The sequence below is a fragment of the Mesoplodon mirus genome, assembly GCF_964341445.2.
Source record: "Mesoplodon mirus genome assembly, chromosome: 6".
NCBI classification, from domain to species: domain Eukaryota; kingdom Metazoa; phylum Chordata; class Mammalia; order Artiodactyla; family Ziphiidae; genus Mesoplodon; species Mesoplodon mirus.
Window position 1 is genome coordinate 99,036,589 of NC_138982.1, and position 14,386 is coordinate 99,050,974.

The 14,386-nt window shown below is 35.6% G+C and overlaps 1 protein-coding gene across 12 annotated transcripts in view; it reads left to right on the forward strand.

The window, feature by feature from the left end:
* Window positions 1-14,386, forward strand: part of ABI3BP (ABI family member 3 binding protein) — a 252,995-nt gene that overhangs the window by 140,388 nt on the left and 98,221 nt on the right. For 10 of the 12 annotated variants that reach the window (XM_082624917.1, XM_082624921.1, XM_082624922.1 and 7 more), the window contains 12 exons: window positions 320-394; window positions 951-1,025; window positions 2,006-2,080; window positions 3,206-3,277; window positions 4,059-4,133; window positions 8,580-8,621; window positions 9,460-9,507; window positions 10,471-10,551; window positions 10,996-11,043; window positions 12,118-12,180; window positions 12,296-12,370; window positions 13,068-13,115. The exons of 1 other annotated variant lie outside the window; for it this stretch is intronic. In XM_082624917.1, the coding sequence (XP_082481043.1) occupies window positions 320-394; window positions 951-1,025; window positions 2,006-2,080; window positions 3,206-3,277; window positions 4,059-4,133; window positions 8,580-8,621; window positions 9,460-9,507; window positions 10,471-10,551; window positions 10,996-11,043; window positions 12,118-12,180; window positions 12,296-12,370; window positions 13,068-13,115 (777 nt within the window). The remainder of the gene's footprint in view (window positions 1-319; window positions 395-950; window positions 1,026-2,005; window positions 2,081-3,205; window positions 3,278-4,058; window positions 4,134-8,579; window positions 8,622-9,459; window positions 9,508-10,470; window positions 10,552-10,995; window positions 11,044-12,117; window positions 12,181-12,295; window positions 12,371-13,067; window positions 13,116-14,386) is intronic. One more of the 12 variants, XM_082624918.1, reaches the window with a different exon arrangement.

A 14,386-nucleotide genomic window follows, 5' to 3' on the forward strand; every position in this document is an offset into this window, starting at 1 on the left:
AGAAATGAAATAGAATGCTAAGAGTAGATTCAGCTAGCAGTTTAAGAAACAGAGGGAAGGAACCAGAAAAACCACTTGAAAACAGTTCAATATATGAAACATTGTTTTATCATGGTTTAACATTTGAAGTTTGCATGTTTTTAAAAATGAGCTCATCTTCAACTCCTAATGAATCACTACTTTTAAAATGTTGGTCAGCAATCTCTCAAGTGCTCTTGATATTTTTCCCCATTTGAGGCGTAATTTATTACTCTGGAATTTGTATTTTATTCCTGGGGCCCTCTACTGCTTTTAAAAATGTTGACATTTATTCCAACAGCAACAAGCGTTCCATTTCTGGATTCTGTCCCATCTAAAACTTCTAGAACTCTTGAACAGCCAAGGGCAACACTGGGTAATGTTTTTAACAGAAAAATTGTGCTTTGATTTCCATCGAAAGAAAATTCATGTAAATGCCTTTCTTCCAAATGACCATTTAATTCCATCACATCTAATCATTTATTTCTTTCCTATTTCTGAATATAATATATATTTTTTCCTGTAATGCAGGCATCTTATGTTCCATTTTGGGCTCTCCCTCTCTTTTTTCTTTTTAAACTGTAATAGATGATATTTTTTCCATCCTTAAAGGAATGAAAAGCTTTGAAAACTGCATGGACATCTTCATCATCCATATCTTCCCATCTCGTGTGTTTGTGGCCTGTATCACCTCTCTTCCATGCATTGAGTCTGCCTGGAGTCAGCTACTGAACAATTTCATTCTGACCTTTTCTCCACTTTAAATTATCATTTCATCCACCAGCTTTCAAGACAACATTCATGCATTTTTCATCCTTAATCATGTCCTTGTAGCATGTGCTTTGTAACACCATCTAAAAGCATGCTGAAACTCTTAAAATACCTCATTTTAACTGGAATTATTTGGTGGGATGGGGTGTTTGTGTTTTCAGCTCCGAGTGAAACACCATTCGTTCCTCAAAAACTGGAAATCTTTACCAGTCCTGAAATGCAACCTACAACACCTGGTAACTAATGATATCTGTATAGTTGTGTACTTTGAAAGAATGGATAAAGTGACAAAAAGAATCAGTCATGTATTGGCCTTTTCAGAATATTTTCAGTAGTAAACATTTCCCTTCATTCTCTACCATGAAATTCTTCAAAGAACTGGGTTATCTGTTCTACTTAGTCTTGTGATAATCCTCGAAGAATTTTCATAATCTTGGTATCTCTGTATTTTTTTAATTGAGGTAAAATTAATAGATAACATTATATCAGTTTCAGGTGTATGACATAAAAATTCAATCTTTGCATACATTATTTTGAAGTATTATTCCCTTTCTTCTTGTTATTCCCTATACTTCTTTCAAATTTGCCACTGGAAAATAGCAGCAAAATTATAGATAATAATTATTTTAAAATACATTCCCTTCAATTAGCATATTTAGATACCACTTGGTCAGACTATTTTTCTCAAAGTAGCCTAAGTATACAGAGCACCAAGTAGGCTCTGCAATCCTGGATACGATAAAGAAAGATGAATAAGAGAGTAAAACAACATATATTCTATAATAGAAAGTTATTGGAATAATGAAGTTCGTTAACTCCTGGGGAGGTTAGTAGTGAGATGTAGAATTAAAGAAGCTCTGAACCTTCCACTCTCTAAATCTCAAATATTTGTGCTTCTCCCGTGCTGTTCGGTAAATCACCTTTTGAGTTCTTAACTGTACCTTGTGTTCTTAAATCCCACAAGGGTCCTCCCTTTCCAGTACAGTTAAGTGAACAATGTACCTTCAATTCTCATATAGACATTTAATTTCTTTTGACTCAATCAACACTTACTCATTGAGCACCTACTGTGTATAAAACACAGTGCTGGGCATTCTAGGGATACAAAGAAATAAAAAGCAGTTCTTGCCCTCAGGAAGTTTACAAGTTTACAGTTACAACCTGATTGACCCCTGGGAAATACCATTTATCAAAGCTGCATTAAATCTTCTTTCAGCTCCCCTGCAAACTACATCTGTCCCTTCTACACCTAAACGATGCTTCAGGCCCAAAACACCAAGAACTAAACCTGGTAAATAACTGTCTCTTTAACCTTTCAGGATATTTAATTCCAAATAGATAATGTCCATCTACTTATAAAAAGAAACAATTCTATAGATTAAACATTCTCTGTAAAATTTGGAATTGACTGAAGATGAATAATTAATGCAAAATAACAAGGATCAAACATTTTCAATAAGATCTTAATTGAAAATTATGTGAATGATGTTCTTTTTTTTCTGGGAAATACTCTTCTTTAATCAAAGTAATACGTAAAGATTTTTTTTTAAGTACTACAAGGCTTAGATTGAACAAGAGGAGTCTACTGCCCTACCCTATTCTACCCTTGAGACCCATTCTCCAATTCTTTAGCATGTTTCTTTTGTATTTACCTCCACATTTCTAAGTAATATGCTGCTGTTTCTTGTTAGATCAATTTTAGTGACTGATGTTCTTGCATGCAAATTTTGGTATAAACATAGAAACAAGTCCTAGTGTCACAGTGATTTATCCTGTAATTTATTTTCCTGGCATGCATCTAAGTTTAAGTGTTATTAGGCAGACAGTTCCCGTTTTCGTTGCCTACTACTATGTTTTCAGTTTGGCACTAGGGCGATGGCTGAGATGCAGAAGACATGACTCTGGCTTTCCAATTGCTTGTATTTTTTTTTTTTAAGATTATATCATGAACAATGAGAGCAATGTAAGATTATACAACCTGCTTGTGAAACTATAATACTGTGTGGAAGCTCAGAAAAAGAAAGTTAGAGTTGAGGATGTAAGCCTCAGAATATGTGTAGGGTTTAGAGGAAAAGGAGAGGGGAACAACATATATTATGGCACAGAGTTTGAGGTAAAGGTAGTTTATCAACCTGGATGTGATAGTCTTCATTGTCAAAGAGTACACTCAGAATCATGCTCCACAAACCAGGCTTTGATTATTCCATTGCTTATTACAATTTTTTTTATAGCTATACTATTATGACTGAATTTTAAAATTCTTTCCCCAAACTTTTACTCACTGCATACTTTGTAAACACTGACTAAATATGACAGGATTTTAAAAGGGTCATTCAGTTCCTCTTTGGAGGATTGTTTTTTTTTTATTGTCTCTAGAATATTTTAATTTTTTTTTTTTTTTCCTTTCCACCACCAGAAAGAACCACAAGTCCTGGAACAATTACATCTAAAATTTCTAAAAGCCCTGAACCTACACGGACAACACTGGGTAACAATATGTCCTTAGTAAATATGTTACTTCATTTCACCACGGAAAGTCCAGTATGCCAGCTTTTATGTAATGTCTCAATCACTGTTCTAATTGGATCATTTCAGCAGTACTAAATTATCTCATAGTGCACATCAACTCCATGACTTTCATGGTTTTGGATAGCTGGCCACGTGGTGGTTGATGTGAACTCAGCATTTAGACATCATCCTGTACCTTGGAGAGCCGTTAAACCACTGATGATTTCTCATCTTCTATGCAACCATTGTTTTTAAAGCTGCGTCTTATACACAGTTCTCCATTTTTTTGAGTAAGGCCCTCAAGTTCAACTTCATTTGGAAAAACAACTTTCTGTTATGGCATTAGTAAAATTTCTTTATGCCGTAGATCATAACATTATACCTATCAGTAAATATTAATTTTAAAACATTTCTCTTTTCTGGTGCTTAAAGATTTAGATGTGGCTGAGAAATGTGAAATAAGGTGCAAAATCAGTACACTGATTTTGGTTTTCTAATCATGGGTTAAAATCACTGTCTTTGGGTAGTTGTGGTGACTAATGACAATGCTATTTCTCTTGAAATTCTTTTTCAAAAAGATGAAAATTTATTACCGTATTTTCATTAAATGGTGCTCTGTGAAATATTATTTTAATAGAATGCAAAATCATCCAAGATGATGGGTTTATAGCACTTGAGGTATAGGTTTTCCTTTTGCGGTTTTAGACACTGAAATGCCTAATTATTGATTTGTTGATTATTTTGTTTCTTTATTTTTCCAGCTCCCAGTAAAACACAGTTTATTTCTTTGAAACCTAAAATCCCTCTCAGTCCAGAAGTGACACACACCAAACCTGGTAATTACCCTGAGCTTTATTTTGATACTCCAAAAGTAGGGTTGAAAAATTATTTTATGCCACTCTTTGGAGCAAGAACTACTGATTTGCATCTTGGTATTTGATACAACTTTCCATGAAAAGAGTGAAACTGCGATGAAATGATGTCATTTATAGCCAACTCCTCTGATATTATCATAGCATCTCTCTAAGCTGTGTGGTGTTTCATTATGTTCATGACCATCACAGAGAAAGCACAGAAATAGAGTGGTGGGAAGGATTGAGGACTCCCTTGTCTAGGACTATGAAATAGTTTCCAGTGCCAAAGTTGATTGGAATTAAGATCACACTAAACAGTAGCCTTTCAGCTGAGAAGTGGAGAAGTCTTTCCATCCCCTAAGAACTCTGCCTTGTTTGGGGCCTTCTCAGTTCTCAGGCTGCATGACTAGCAATGGTTGTATTTTCCTAATGTTCTATGGCTTCTTTCTAAATTGGGTCTGATTTCCGAACACTGACTTCTGTTTACTGCTCAGGAGACATTAATGATGTTTTGCTGAAGAAAAGAGGCTTTTTTTCTTCTTCTTTTTTTGCAGGGAGGGGTTATTCTGTGTATGTAATTAAAAACAGAGATAATTCCCTGCACAAGGATTGCAGGACATGTTAAATGATCAAATTGTTTTTTCCACCTATCCAGAATCTATACAACAGTCTGAAATGTTGATTTATGAGATTGTATATGGGGAACTTCATCACAACTCATTATTTTCATCTAAACTTTAACCCCTTAGCTCTAGGAAGAATATATTTCTCACTGTAATATGGATTTTTCATTAATGTGTATTTACAAGGTAGGATTATTAAAGCAAGAGGTTTTCTGCTTAAGTGGGCATGATTTGTTTTTTGCAAAGACATGGGTAAGGAAGAAAAGGGTAACTGCTCAGAGAGAGAATTCTCATGACTCCTTTTAAAGAGGCAGTGAGATTTCCAGGTGTTGTAGATATCAGAGGGAAGGAAATTATGGATTAGGCAAAGGGAGTATAGTTGATGCTGTGACCAGGGGTGAGGTCTCCAAATCAGAGAAATGGAATGAAGTATTCTAACTCAGAGAGGTTATTAGGAGAAAAAAGCATAGCTAATAAAACTCAAGAGCCCTAACAGTGTAAACCATAGAACTCTGACAGTCAGCTATCTGAGAGAAGGATTTCATGTACATTTATTTTAAAATTATGCCCAGAGGACTTTAGAATAAGGTAGTAACTCTTACATTTAAGCTGCATTTTGAATAGGGACCTATTACCAAGCAGATCGAGAAATATTACTCTATGTTTGGGTCACCAACTTCTTATTTATTTTTTTTTAATTTTATTTTTTTATACAGCAGGTTCTTATTAGTTATCCATTTTATACATATTAGTGTATATATGTCATTCCCAATCTCCCAATTCATCCCACCACCACCCCCTGCCATTTGGGGTCACCAACTTTAAGTAAATGTTTTTCCAATCTAATTATTTCTGTTGTTACAAGGTAAAATTTGAAAACATCAAAAAATGTCTCCAAATGTTTATTACCATTTATTCATGATAAGCTATATAATTACTTTTAGTGGTTTCTGGGGGAATAAAAGGTTTCTGAGAGGAAATTCATGAATACAAATCAAGGTGGGAGAGTGTGTTCTTATCACTCTAAGGTATTTGAGCAAAAAGATTTCTTAATTTGACATTTCCCTTTAAAATGGGGGAAATTATTTGGAAGCTAATGGGTTTATATTCCTTTGATTTCTACCTTCTAATCACCTAAGAATAGCCACACTTTTCCCCTAACAGCAAGTATCACCACTTCAGAATCTGTGCCTAAACTTAAGCTAACTCAGGTTGACTTTGAGTGGCCTGAGGCAACACAGAGTGATGACTGGTTCTCTAAAAACCATTGCTTGGGTTTTAGCTTTTTAAAATGTATTTATTTTATGGCAACCACCACTATAGCTCTGCTAAACACTTCTTTTCTTGCCAAGGTTCAAGAGAGCAAATAAGCCACCAAAAGCTTTTTGATTTGAGTCATTCATTGCCTTTCTCAGCCCTCTCCTCACACTCTCCTGTTTTTCTGTGTCACTTTCCATACAGGCTGCTTTTCCTTTGGTTTTCCTTTGTGGTTAAGCTAATGAGTAAAAACCCACGTTGGTTTTGGTTTGTTTTATAAGCAGAATCCAGCGCTTTCTTGAAAATCCCAGCCATCTACCATGTCCCAACTTGTCTGCCTCATCCAATAAGAATTAGTTAATTATTAAGATTGTAATGACATTTGGCTCTTCAAGCTTTTAACGATCTGAAAAAAAGGGAGAGACCTCCGATTACAGCTGTTTGTTGTATGCATTTCTCTGACACGGTGGACAGAATAGTAAATTGTACTCATTGCTAGCCACAAATCCATGAGAGGGTTTTAGTTTTCTTTGTTTTGTGCTAAGGTGAGTGGTGTAGTTATTTGCATGCCACTCAGCTTTTTTATGGAACATTTTTGTACCTTTATCGGTAATACCTTAAGGCTATGAAATAGAGGAAGTCTTATCAGAAGATGTATTTACTTTTAATAAACACTGACTTTAATATTTTTATATTCAGGTGAATTGGAAGCTTCACTGATGGGGCTCCATACCTATTTGGCCTCAGTCTCAGGAACTGAAAAATGCTGGTTTTTCTTTATAAAATTCAAAAGACAGCATTCTTTGATCTTTGTGAAAGCTAAAAGATACTACAAGTACCAAATCTTACTTTTTCACACTTTTAGAAGGCAACTTTGTAGAAATTAAAACCTGAATTACAACCTCAAAGTTTCAAGAGAATTTTTGTTTTTGTTATTTTCAGATGTGAATGCTTTTTGATATTTATTATATTTAATTACTGATATCTACTATTTATTTTCCCTTTCTCCTGTAGACTCTGACATTTAGCCACGCCCCCTCCCCTCCCACACACACATTTTTTTACTTTGCCTAGTGTACTTCTATCTCATACATCACTGCAGCTCTGCCATTCATCTGTTATAATCTATTTCTGACAAGTTCTTGAGAAATCAGAATTCTTTTTTTGGCCATAGACATTCTAATGAATGATGCTACGTTTCAGTAACACGTTGTGCTATTATGCATTGCTTTCAGAATAAATGAAAATTCTCTATCCGAATTATTTATTATTATATTTTCTTTTTTAGTTGCTAAAGATTCATTACATGCTTCCCCCAAACTTTCCATACCCCCAGTCCAGAAATATCAGAGATAACTCCTGGTAAATGTAATATAAGGAATACATAAGTGCAAAATTATTTAAGTTCTGTTAAGCTGGTCAGTAGGTGCATAATTGGTTTCTTTCTGTAAGAAAAAAAAAGTCAAAGAATCTTCACTTTTTTTGTATTTCAACAATTGATTTCCTTTTTTATTTTCTTCTTGAAAGAAAAGAATTCTTTTTGTTCTACAGAATAGGAAACCTCTATTGGATGATCTTCTTTTAAAAAACCCAAATAGACTTTGTAACCAAACTATATTCAGCATGAGGTATAATTTACTTACTGCCAATCTGAATGGCATTGGAGAATTTATCTGTCAGAATATTTATATAATATTGTTATTCAATTTATTCAGCATTTGATGAAATCTGAGACTACTTTCTGACTTCTATTGATTTGATAATTTAAATGGAATAAATTTCATGTGTAAATCAAATTTGTTCACCAGCAATAGATACTAGTAAATACGGGGAACACCGTGTGAACACTTGTGGCCCTTTTTAGACTGTAAGTTCCATTCCTTTTTTTTTTTTTTTTTTTTTTCGGTATGTGGGCCTCTCACTGTTGTGGCCTCTCCCGTTGCGGAGCACAGGCTCCGGACGTGCAGGCTCAGCAGCCATGGCTCACGGGCCCAGCCGCTCCGCGGCATGTGGGATCTTCCCGGACCGGGGCACAAACCCGTGTCCCCTGCATCGGCAGGCGGACTCTCAACCACTGCGCCACCAGGGAAGCCCTCCATTCCTATTTTTTGTGAAAGAATATCAGATCCAGTCAGGCTGAAAATCATCCCAAACTAACAGAGCTCAGGCACGGTCACAGGTCTGATGGGTCTGTTGCCTCTTCCCACTTTCTTGGGTGAAACCGACTACCGTCCTGCATGAAAATAAAGTGGCAGGTGAACAACCTCTGAGAGGTTACACTGACTTCCTTTAGTGTAATATCTCCTCAGGCACGAGGAGCAGTAGTGGGGAAAATAGCTAAAAATCAACAACAAAAGTTAGAATTCTCTATTCTTTCTTCTGTTGTGGTTTGTGGAGAGGCTGCAGGCTGATTGAGCTTTATTTCATAAGCCAATAGAACCTGATGGTTCACCAATGAGAGAACACTTGTTATGGTAAAGGACCTTTAACTTGTAGCTTAAATGGTGCTCATCAGCATCCCCTTTGATAATACTTGCTTTTATTGCAGCCCTGGAACCTGAGACTCCACCACCATCACAGCCGCCAATCGGTAATGAAGTTTCCTTTAGTGAGTGAAAAAGAATTCTCTTTCTTTCACACCCTCTATGTTCAACTTTGTGCTTAGCTTTGGCTTTTCAAAAAATTATTTCTTTGTTGTCCTTCAGATCTTTCTTTCGGCCATTTTCACCAGAAGATAAACTCCCTGCCTGTGCTTAAGTGGAAGCTCTGAGACAGGCATGAAAGCCATACTGATTTTGATTTGTCACATTCCTTGTTGTCCCTCCTTATATTTGAGCACCATGTCCTGAGCTTGTTTTAACCTGGTTATTTCCCATAGAGGACCATGGCTTCCCCAGGACATATTTGTGCTTTCACTTTTAGAGGTGTTTTTCTTACTTCCAAAACTCTAACATTTGCAGATTTTCTTGGAAAGCATTATGGTCTTTCCAGATCTAAATATCCTGATGTGTCACTAGGAAATTCATTAAATGAGAGAAATATAAAAACTCACCCCAGTCTACGTAGCTTCTTTTTCTTCAAGAGAGCAAAAACCGTTCTGCTAGTGCTGTCTTAGCCAGTTATTCACATTTTCCTTCATAACATGAGCTGTTGGTTACTTTATTGCATTTACATCTTCCAAATGAGAGTCATGCCTTTTTTTTTTCCCATTTCTCTTTCCAAACTTAACTGACCAGCTGCGTTTTTGTTCATTTTGTCTAAAAACACAGGAATCTATTTACATAAAAAAGGAATTTCTTATATGGATAAAAGTTTCACCATTTATGTTTGCTCAACTTAGTACTTAAAAATTAAACATTTTTCATATTTTACTAAAGTTCATCATTTTTCTGTTGATTTTGATTCCTTCTTGATCATTTTTCATGCAGTCTTAGAACCTGGAACACTGGGAACTAAACCTTCAACAACAACATTAGGTAATGCAGTGAGTGACCTACCTTTTTTTCCTTCTCCTGACTGCTGGCATCTTTATTAACAGGCTCACATTAATGGATTTTTTCATTAATGTCCATTTGTGTGTGTGTGTTCTCTATTCCTTTGGAGAAAAATTTTAAATCCTATAGTCTAAAAATTATATCTCATTCTTTAAAAGTTGCCTTCCCTGAAATAATTTGAGAATTCAAAGCCTTTTTGCACATGTTACTGATGTACAGATTTTTTTTTTATTGGAGTATAATTGCTTTACAATGTTGTGTTAGTTTCTGCTGTACACTGAAGTGAAGCAGCTATATATGTATCAGTATACATAGATCCCCTCCCGCTTGGACCTGTCTCCCACCCCACCCCCCTTCCCACCCATCTAGGTCATCACAGAGCACCGAGCTGAGCTCCCTGTGTTGTACAGCAGCCTCCCACTAGCTATCTCCTTTACGCATAGTAGTGTATTTATGTCTGACCTAATCTCCCAACTCATCCCCCCTCCCTTTCCCCCACCCCACCCCACCCCATGTTGATTTGCAGATTTTTAAATGCTAAGCGAAAAACATTTCCTTTTGAATCTTAGGCCAAATAAATTTTAGTTTTTATCCCTAGTGGCTTCTAAAAGTAACTTTTCTCATGTTCCTGTTGAACATATACCTTCAAAAATTTAATGAGACTGTCTTCTCCAAGCTGTACAAAGTTCTGAGTTTTCCACCTCAAAATAGAATAGAGAGATCTTTTGAACAGTTATTTATAAATATTTGGCAAAAAATAACATAAAAATCCATTATTCAAGACTTCATTTAACTGGGTAAATAATGATAGAAAGTTGCAAACAGAAGGATACATATCTGCAATAAATCAAAGGGCTTAAATGTGCTTCTAAGATACACGTAGTATTGATGGTCAGTTTGTAGGGCCACCGTTCGTGTATTAACTAGCTGATTTTCTTTCTTCAGCTCCACCAAAGACCAAACGACCAGGTCGTCGTCCCCGCCCTAAAACCACAGCTAGTCCAGATGTGCCCAAGTCCAAACCTGGTAAATGTGATGTTCAGGGTTCCAATTAACATAGAAAGTGGAATATGGTAGTTTCTGATATAGTAGCTACCTACCACCTAAATAGCTGGGCTTTAGGAACCAGTGTAGTTGATTTTTATATTTAAGGATCTATACTTTCTAACTTCACATTTTATGAATACATTTATATTTTTATTTGTAGTTATTAAGTATACACAGCAGTAAGCTGGACCACTAAGTGGATCGTTAAAGTAGGGCACCATAAAAATTTTACACAAGATGTGTATTCATGGCAGATGAGATGTGGGAAAGCAATCGGGAGAAGAGGGGCAGATGGGAAAAATAAAAAGGAAAATCACATTCACAAAAAGTACATGGTTTAAGTAAAGATGGAAGAGTAATATTTCCTTCCTCAAGATGCCACTTCTTGACATAATTAGTATTTTTGGTTTTTTGCCTCTATAGCTCTGGAACCTGCTACGGTACAACCGGAGCCCTTGGTGCCCACAGTTGGTAATTCTGGTCTCCTCCAATTGCTTTCCCAGGTTGTCACTTTTGCTTTTCCTGCTCTCTGCCGAGGCATGACTGCAATTCTATACACAGTGTCACAGTTTTGTTCCATGCTTTCCCTTACCTTTCCTATCTGGGTCTGAAGAGCCTGAAGATAGGAGACTTCTAGAAGAATTCTGTGTGCTAATTCAGGGAAAGTCCATGGTTTTGAACACAACTTCCTGGTTTTCCAGAAGCCTTCTGTCCTCCCATCATGTGTCCTTGTATAGAGAAAACCATCTACTCTTTCCCAGGGACTTCCGTGCTCATCCTAGAATTGGCAAATGGCAATGTTTTATTCCAGTGTCATGATTACCATTTCATTGCTTTACTCATTCAACTTGTAAGATTTTCCCCCTTTTAAACAGCTGCATGAAATAATGGCTCCTTCAGCTTTTCTGTTTCTCTGAGGAATTTTTTTGAGGATGTTTTGATAACCAAAGTCACACACACTGTTCTTTGTCTAGGGTCCAAGATAAAAATAGTATGGTCTTTGTAACTTGAGAATATTAAAAGTCTCAAGCTGGTTTTATTGTTTTCAGTCCTAATGCTGTTTTGATTATAATTATTTCATTATAATTTCTCAGCATTCACAGTAAATCTGTCACTGGTTTACTTTAGAAAATTCCAGAAATGAATAGCCATGTAACATGCTGTATAATTTCAAGTATCTATGGGTTATTTTCCTGATTTCCTACTAAGCAAGTTTCAAATTTCTACCTTACTGTTCTTATACTGGGGAAAAGAAAAAAAAAAACCTATCCAGTAAGAAACAGAACTATTATACTTGTCATTTTAAAAATTACTTATACAGACAAAAGTCTGCTTATAGTTCTCCTTACTTTTGTTGAGAGACACATTTTGAACATTTCCTGGAGGCTTTTTTCTTTCAGAAAAATCAGTAGGAATGGACACATTTCCCACCCCAGGAATTAATTTTGTTGTATATTCACTGAATTTATATAGTATCTTTGCTTGAGCATATGTGTCCTTAATTATTGACAGTTACAGCTGTGACCTTAATACTTTTTTCTTTAGCATCGAAACCATCCAAAAGACCTAAAACTACACGTAGACCAGATGTACCTCAAATCCAGCCTGGTAATCTCTACTTTCAATGTCTTAATCTATAACTAGGAAAATGGTGTGTAAGTAGCACTAATCTTGACATTCACAGCTCTGCCATGACACTAATTATAGCACCTTTTTTCTTCAGATTCAAAATCACCAAAGCAATTACTTCCTAAACCCAAAACCACAGCAAAACCGGATACGCCACCACCTAAATCCGGTAAACAATTTCCAGTGCTTTGGCTTAAGAAGCTTTTTCTTTGGGGATGTTGCTGAAGATGCTTACAGTTTGTCATATCATGAAAGCATAGAAACCCAAATACCATGTTTTCTTTTGTTCATTATCTTCTCAAAGTAGCCACACTTGTGTTTCATGTGTTAAATGAACAATTTAATGTTTGGGAAATTAACAAATTTTATATCGGATTGTCTGACAGATTCCACTCTTAAAGCATTTTTAGGTTCTGACTTCTCCATTCGGGTCTGTAACGAATAGAAGCCTGGTTTTTCTGTATCTGGAACATTTTTGAAAGTGATTTTAACAGGTACCACTAGGGAGGCTGACCCTGTGTTCTTCCTTTATAGGCACATGGAGATTGGCTTTCTCTAAAATACCTTATTGGCTTTTCAAATGGTACCTATTAACTAAGTGATTTTCTACTAAATAAGAAGATATTATATAATAGTTCTGAAAATTCAATTGTTTTCCAAGTGACATTTTCTCCTAAGATGCCAATTAGTATAAAATTCTAATTTACTGACAGCATCTCTCATAATAAGTAAGTCTCTCAAGAAGGCAATTTATAAATTTAGAATAAACCAAGTTCTGTGTCCTGTGAATTAAGCATCATTGAGCACCTAAAAGTCTAGCTTTCCTTACTTTTGTTTCTTATATCTGTTTATTTTTTATGGTGCAGTCTTTGAGCCTGTTACATTTGAGAATGAAGCACCCTCCACAACCATAGGTAACGATGGATGTCTTCCCTCTTGGTCAATGTTTCTCTGAACTTGCCCCTCTCATTTCTGTCACTGTCTGTAGTCTCTTGTGTAAACAATTGTCATTCATCCTCTTTTTCATTCATTCCCCAAAATTGTTTACTATTTTTAACAAGGACCTTTTTAATATAATTAGGCATTCTTACAGCTGCTGCTCAGCTTACAATCCCTGAACGTTTTTTTGTTCTTTGATCATCTTCAGAGATAGTCAGATTGCCTGCAGCACTTGATGTTGGCAAGAGTCACAGGTGCTCTCTCCATCCATCATTCAAACCAGGACATTTTTGAAATCTCTGCTTTTATGTATGTATAATTTATGATGTGGGAGAGGAACAATGAAAAAGCTGGTTGGGGCTTGAGAAAATACAAATTGTCTCTTTCTCGCAAAAGTCCTTTCTTCCTTGATTCCATACTGTTCGAATGCAACTGGACCTTTCTGTTGATAAATTCGTCTTGTGGTGTTGAATTCCAAACAAAATAGGGACTTTCCTTTTTTGTTTGAAGGCAATCAGCTTTGAATATTGTTTTATCCTGTGGTTCTCACTTTCCATCTCTTCCGGATGCAATGTTTTCCTTTAGTTCAGAAGATGTTCTCAGATGTGGCTCAAACCAACTCTGTGCTATGTTATCTTGGACAGTCAGCAAAAGGCAATCTCCATATAAATGCTTACAGAGTTTTTGGTGATAAGATATTTTAATGTTACATTTAATCTTATGGACTTGAAAAATAGAGACACTAATTTAAAACCAAGTAGTCATAAGTCTTAATTTTATACCAATGTGTAATTCAATCATTTCAGAATATTAGAGAATTAGAGGAATCCTGTTTATTCAGACAAAAGTTGAATTATTACTTTTCAGACCTTTTTCTTAATCATCTCTGTTCCTCACTTGAATAGTTATCTCCCAAGTATCCATTTGAAATAAATGAATAAATAAGGACAAACTGTAGCAAAGAGTATCACCTTTATTGTGGAGAAAGGGCACAAGGTTATCTTTTGCATAACTGTCACAAATCTCCAATAATCAGACTGATTACGAACATTTTTAAAAATTCTCACCACTACCACCGTTTCTCAAAAAAATATATTAATAATGGTGGTGAAAACCTTTCAAATACTAACAGAAGTTTTCATAATAATTTTTCAGAGTAATTTAAAATACATATCAGACAGCTAAGAGATTTTTTTGGAGCCAAGTTTCCAATACAACTGCAATTATATAATTAAACATCAAAAAA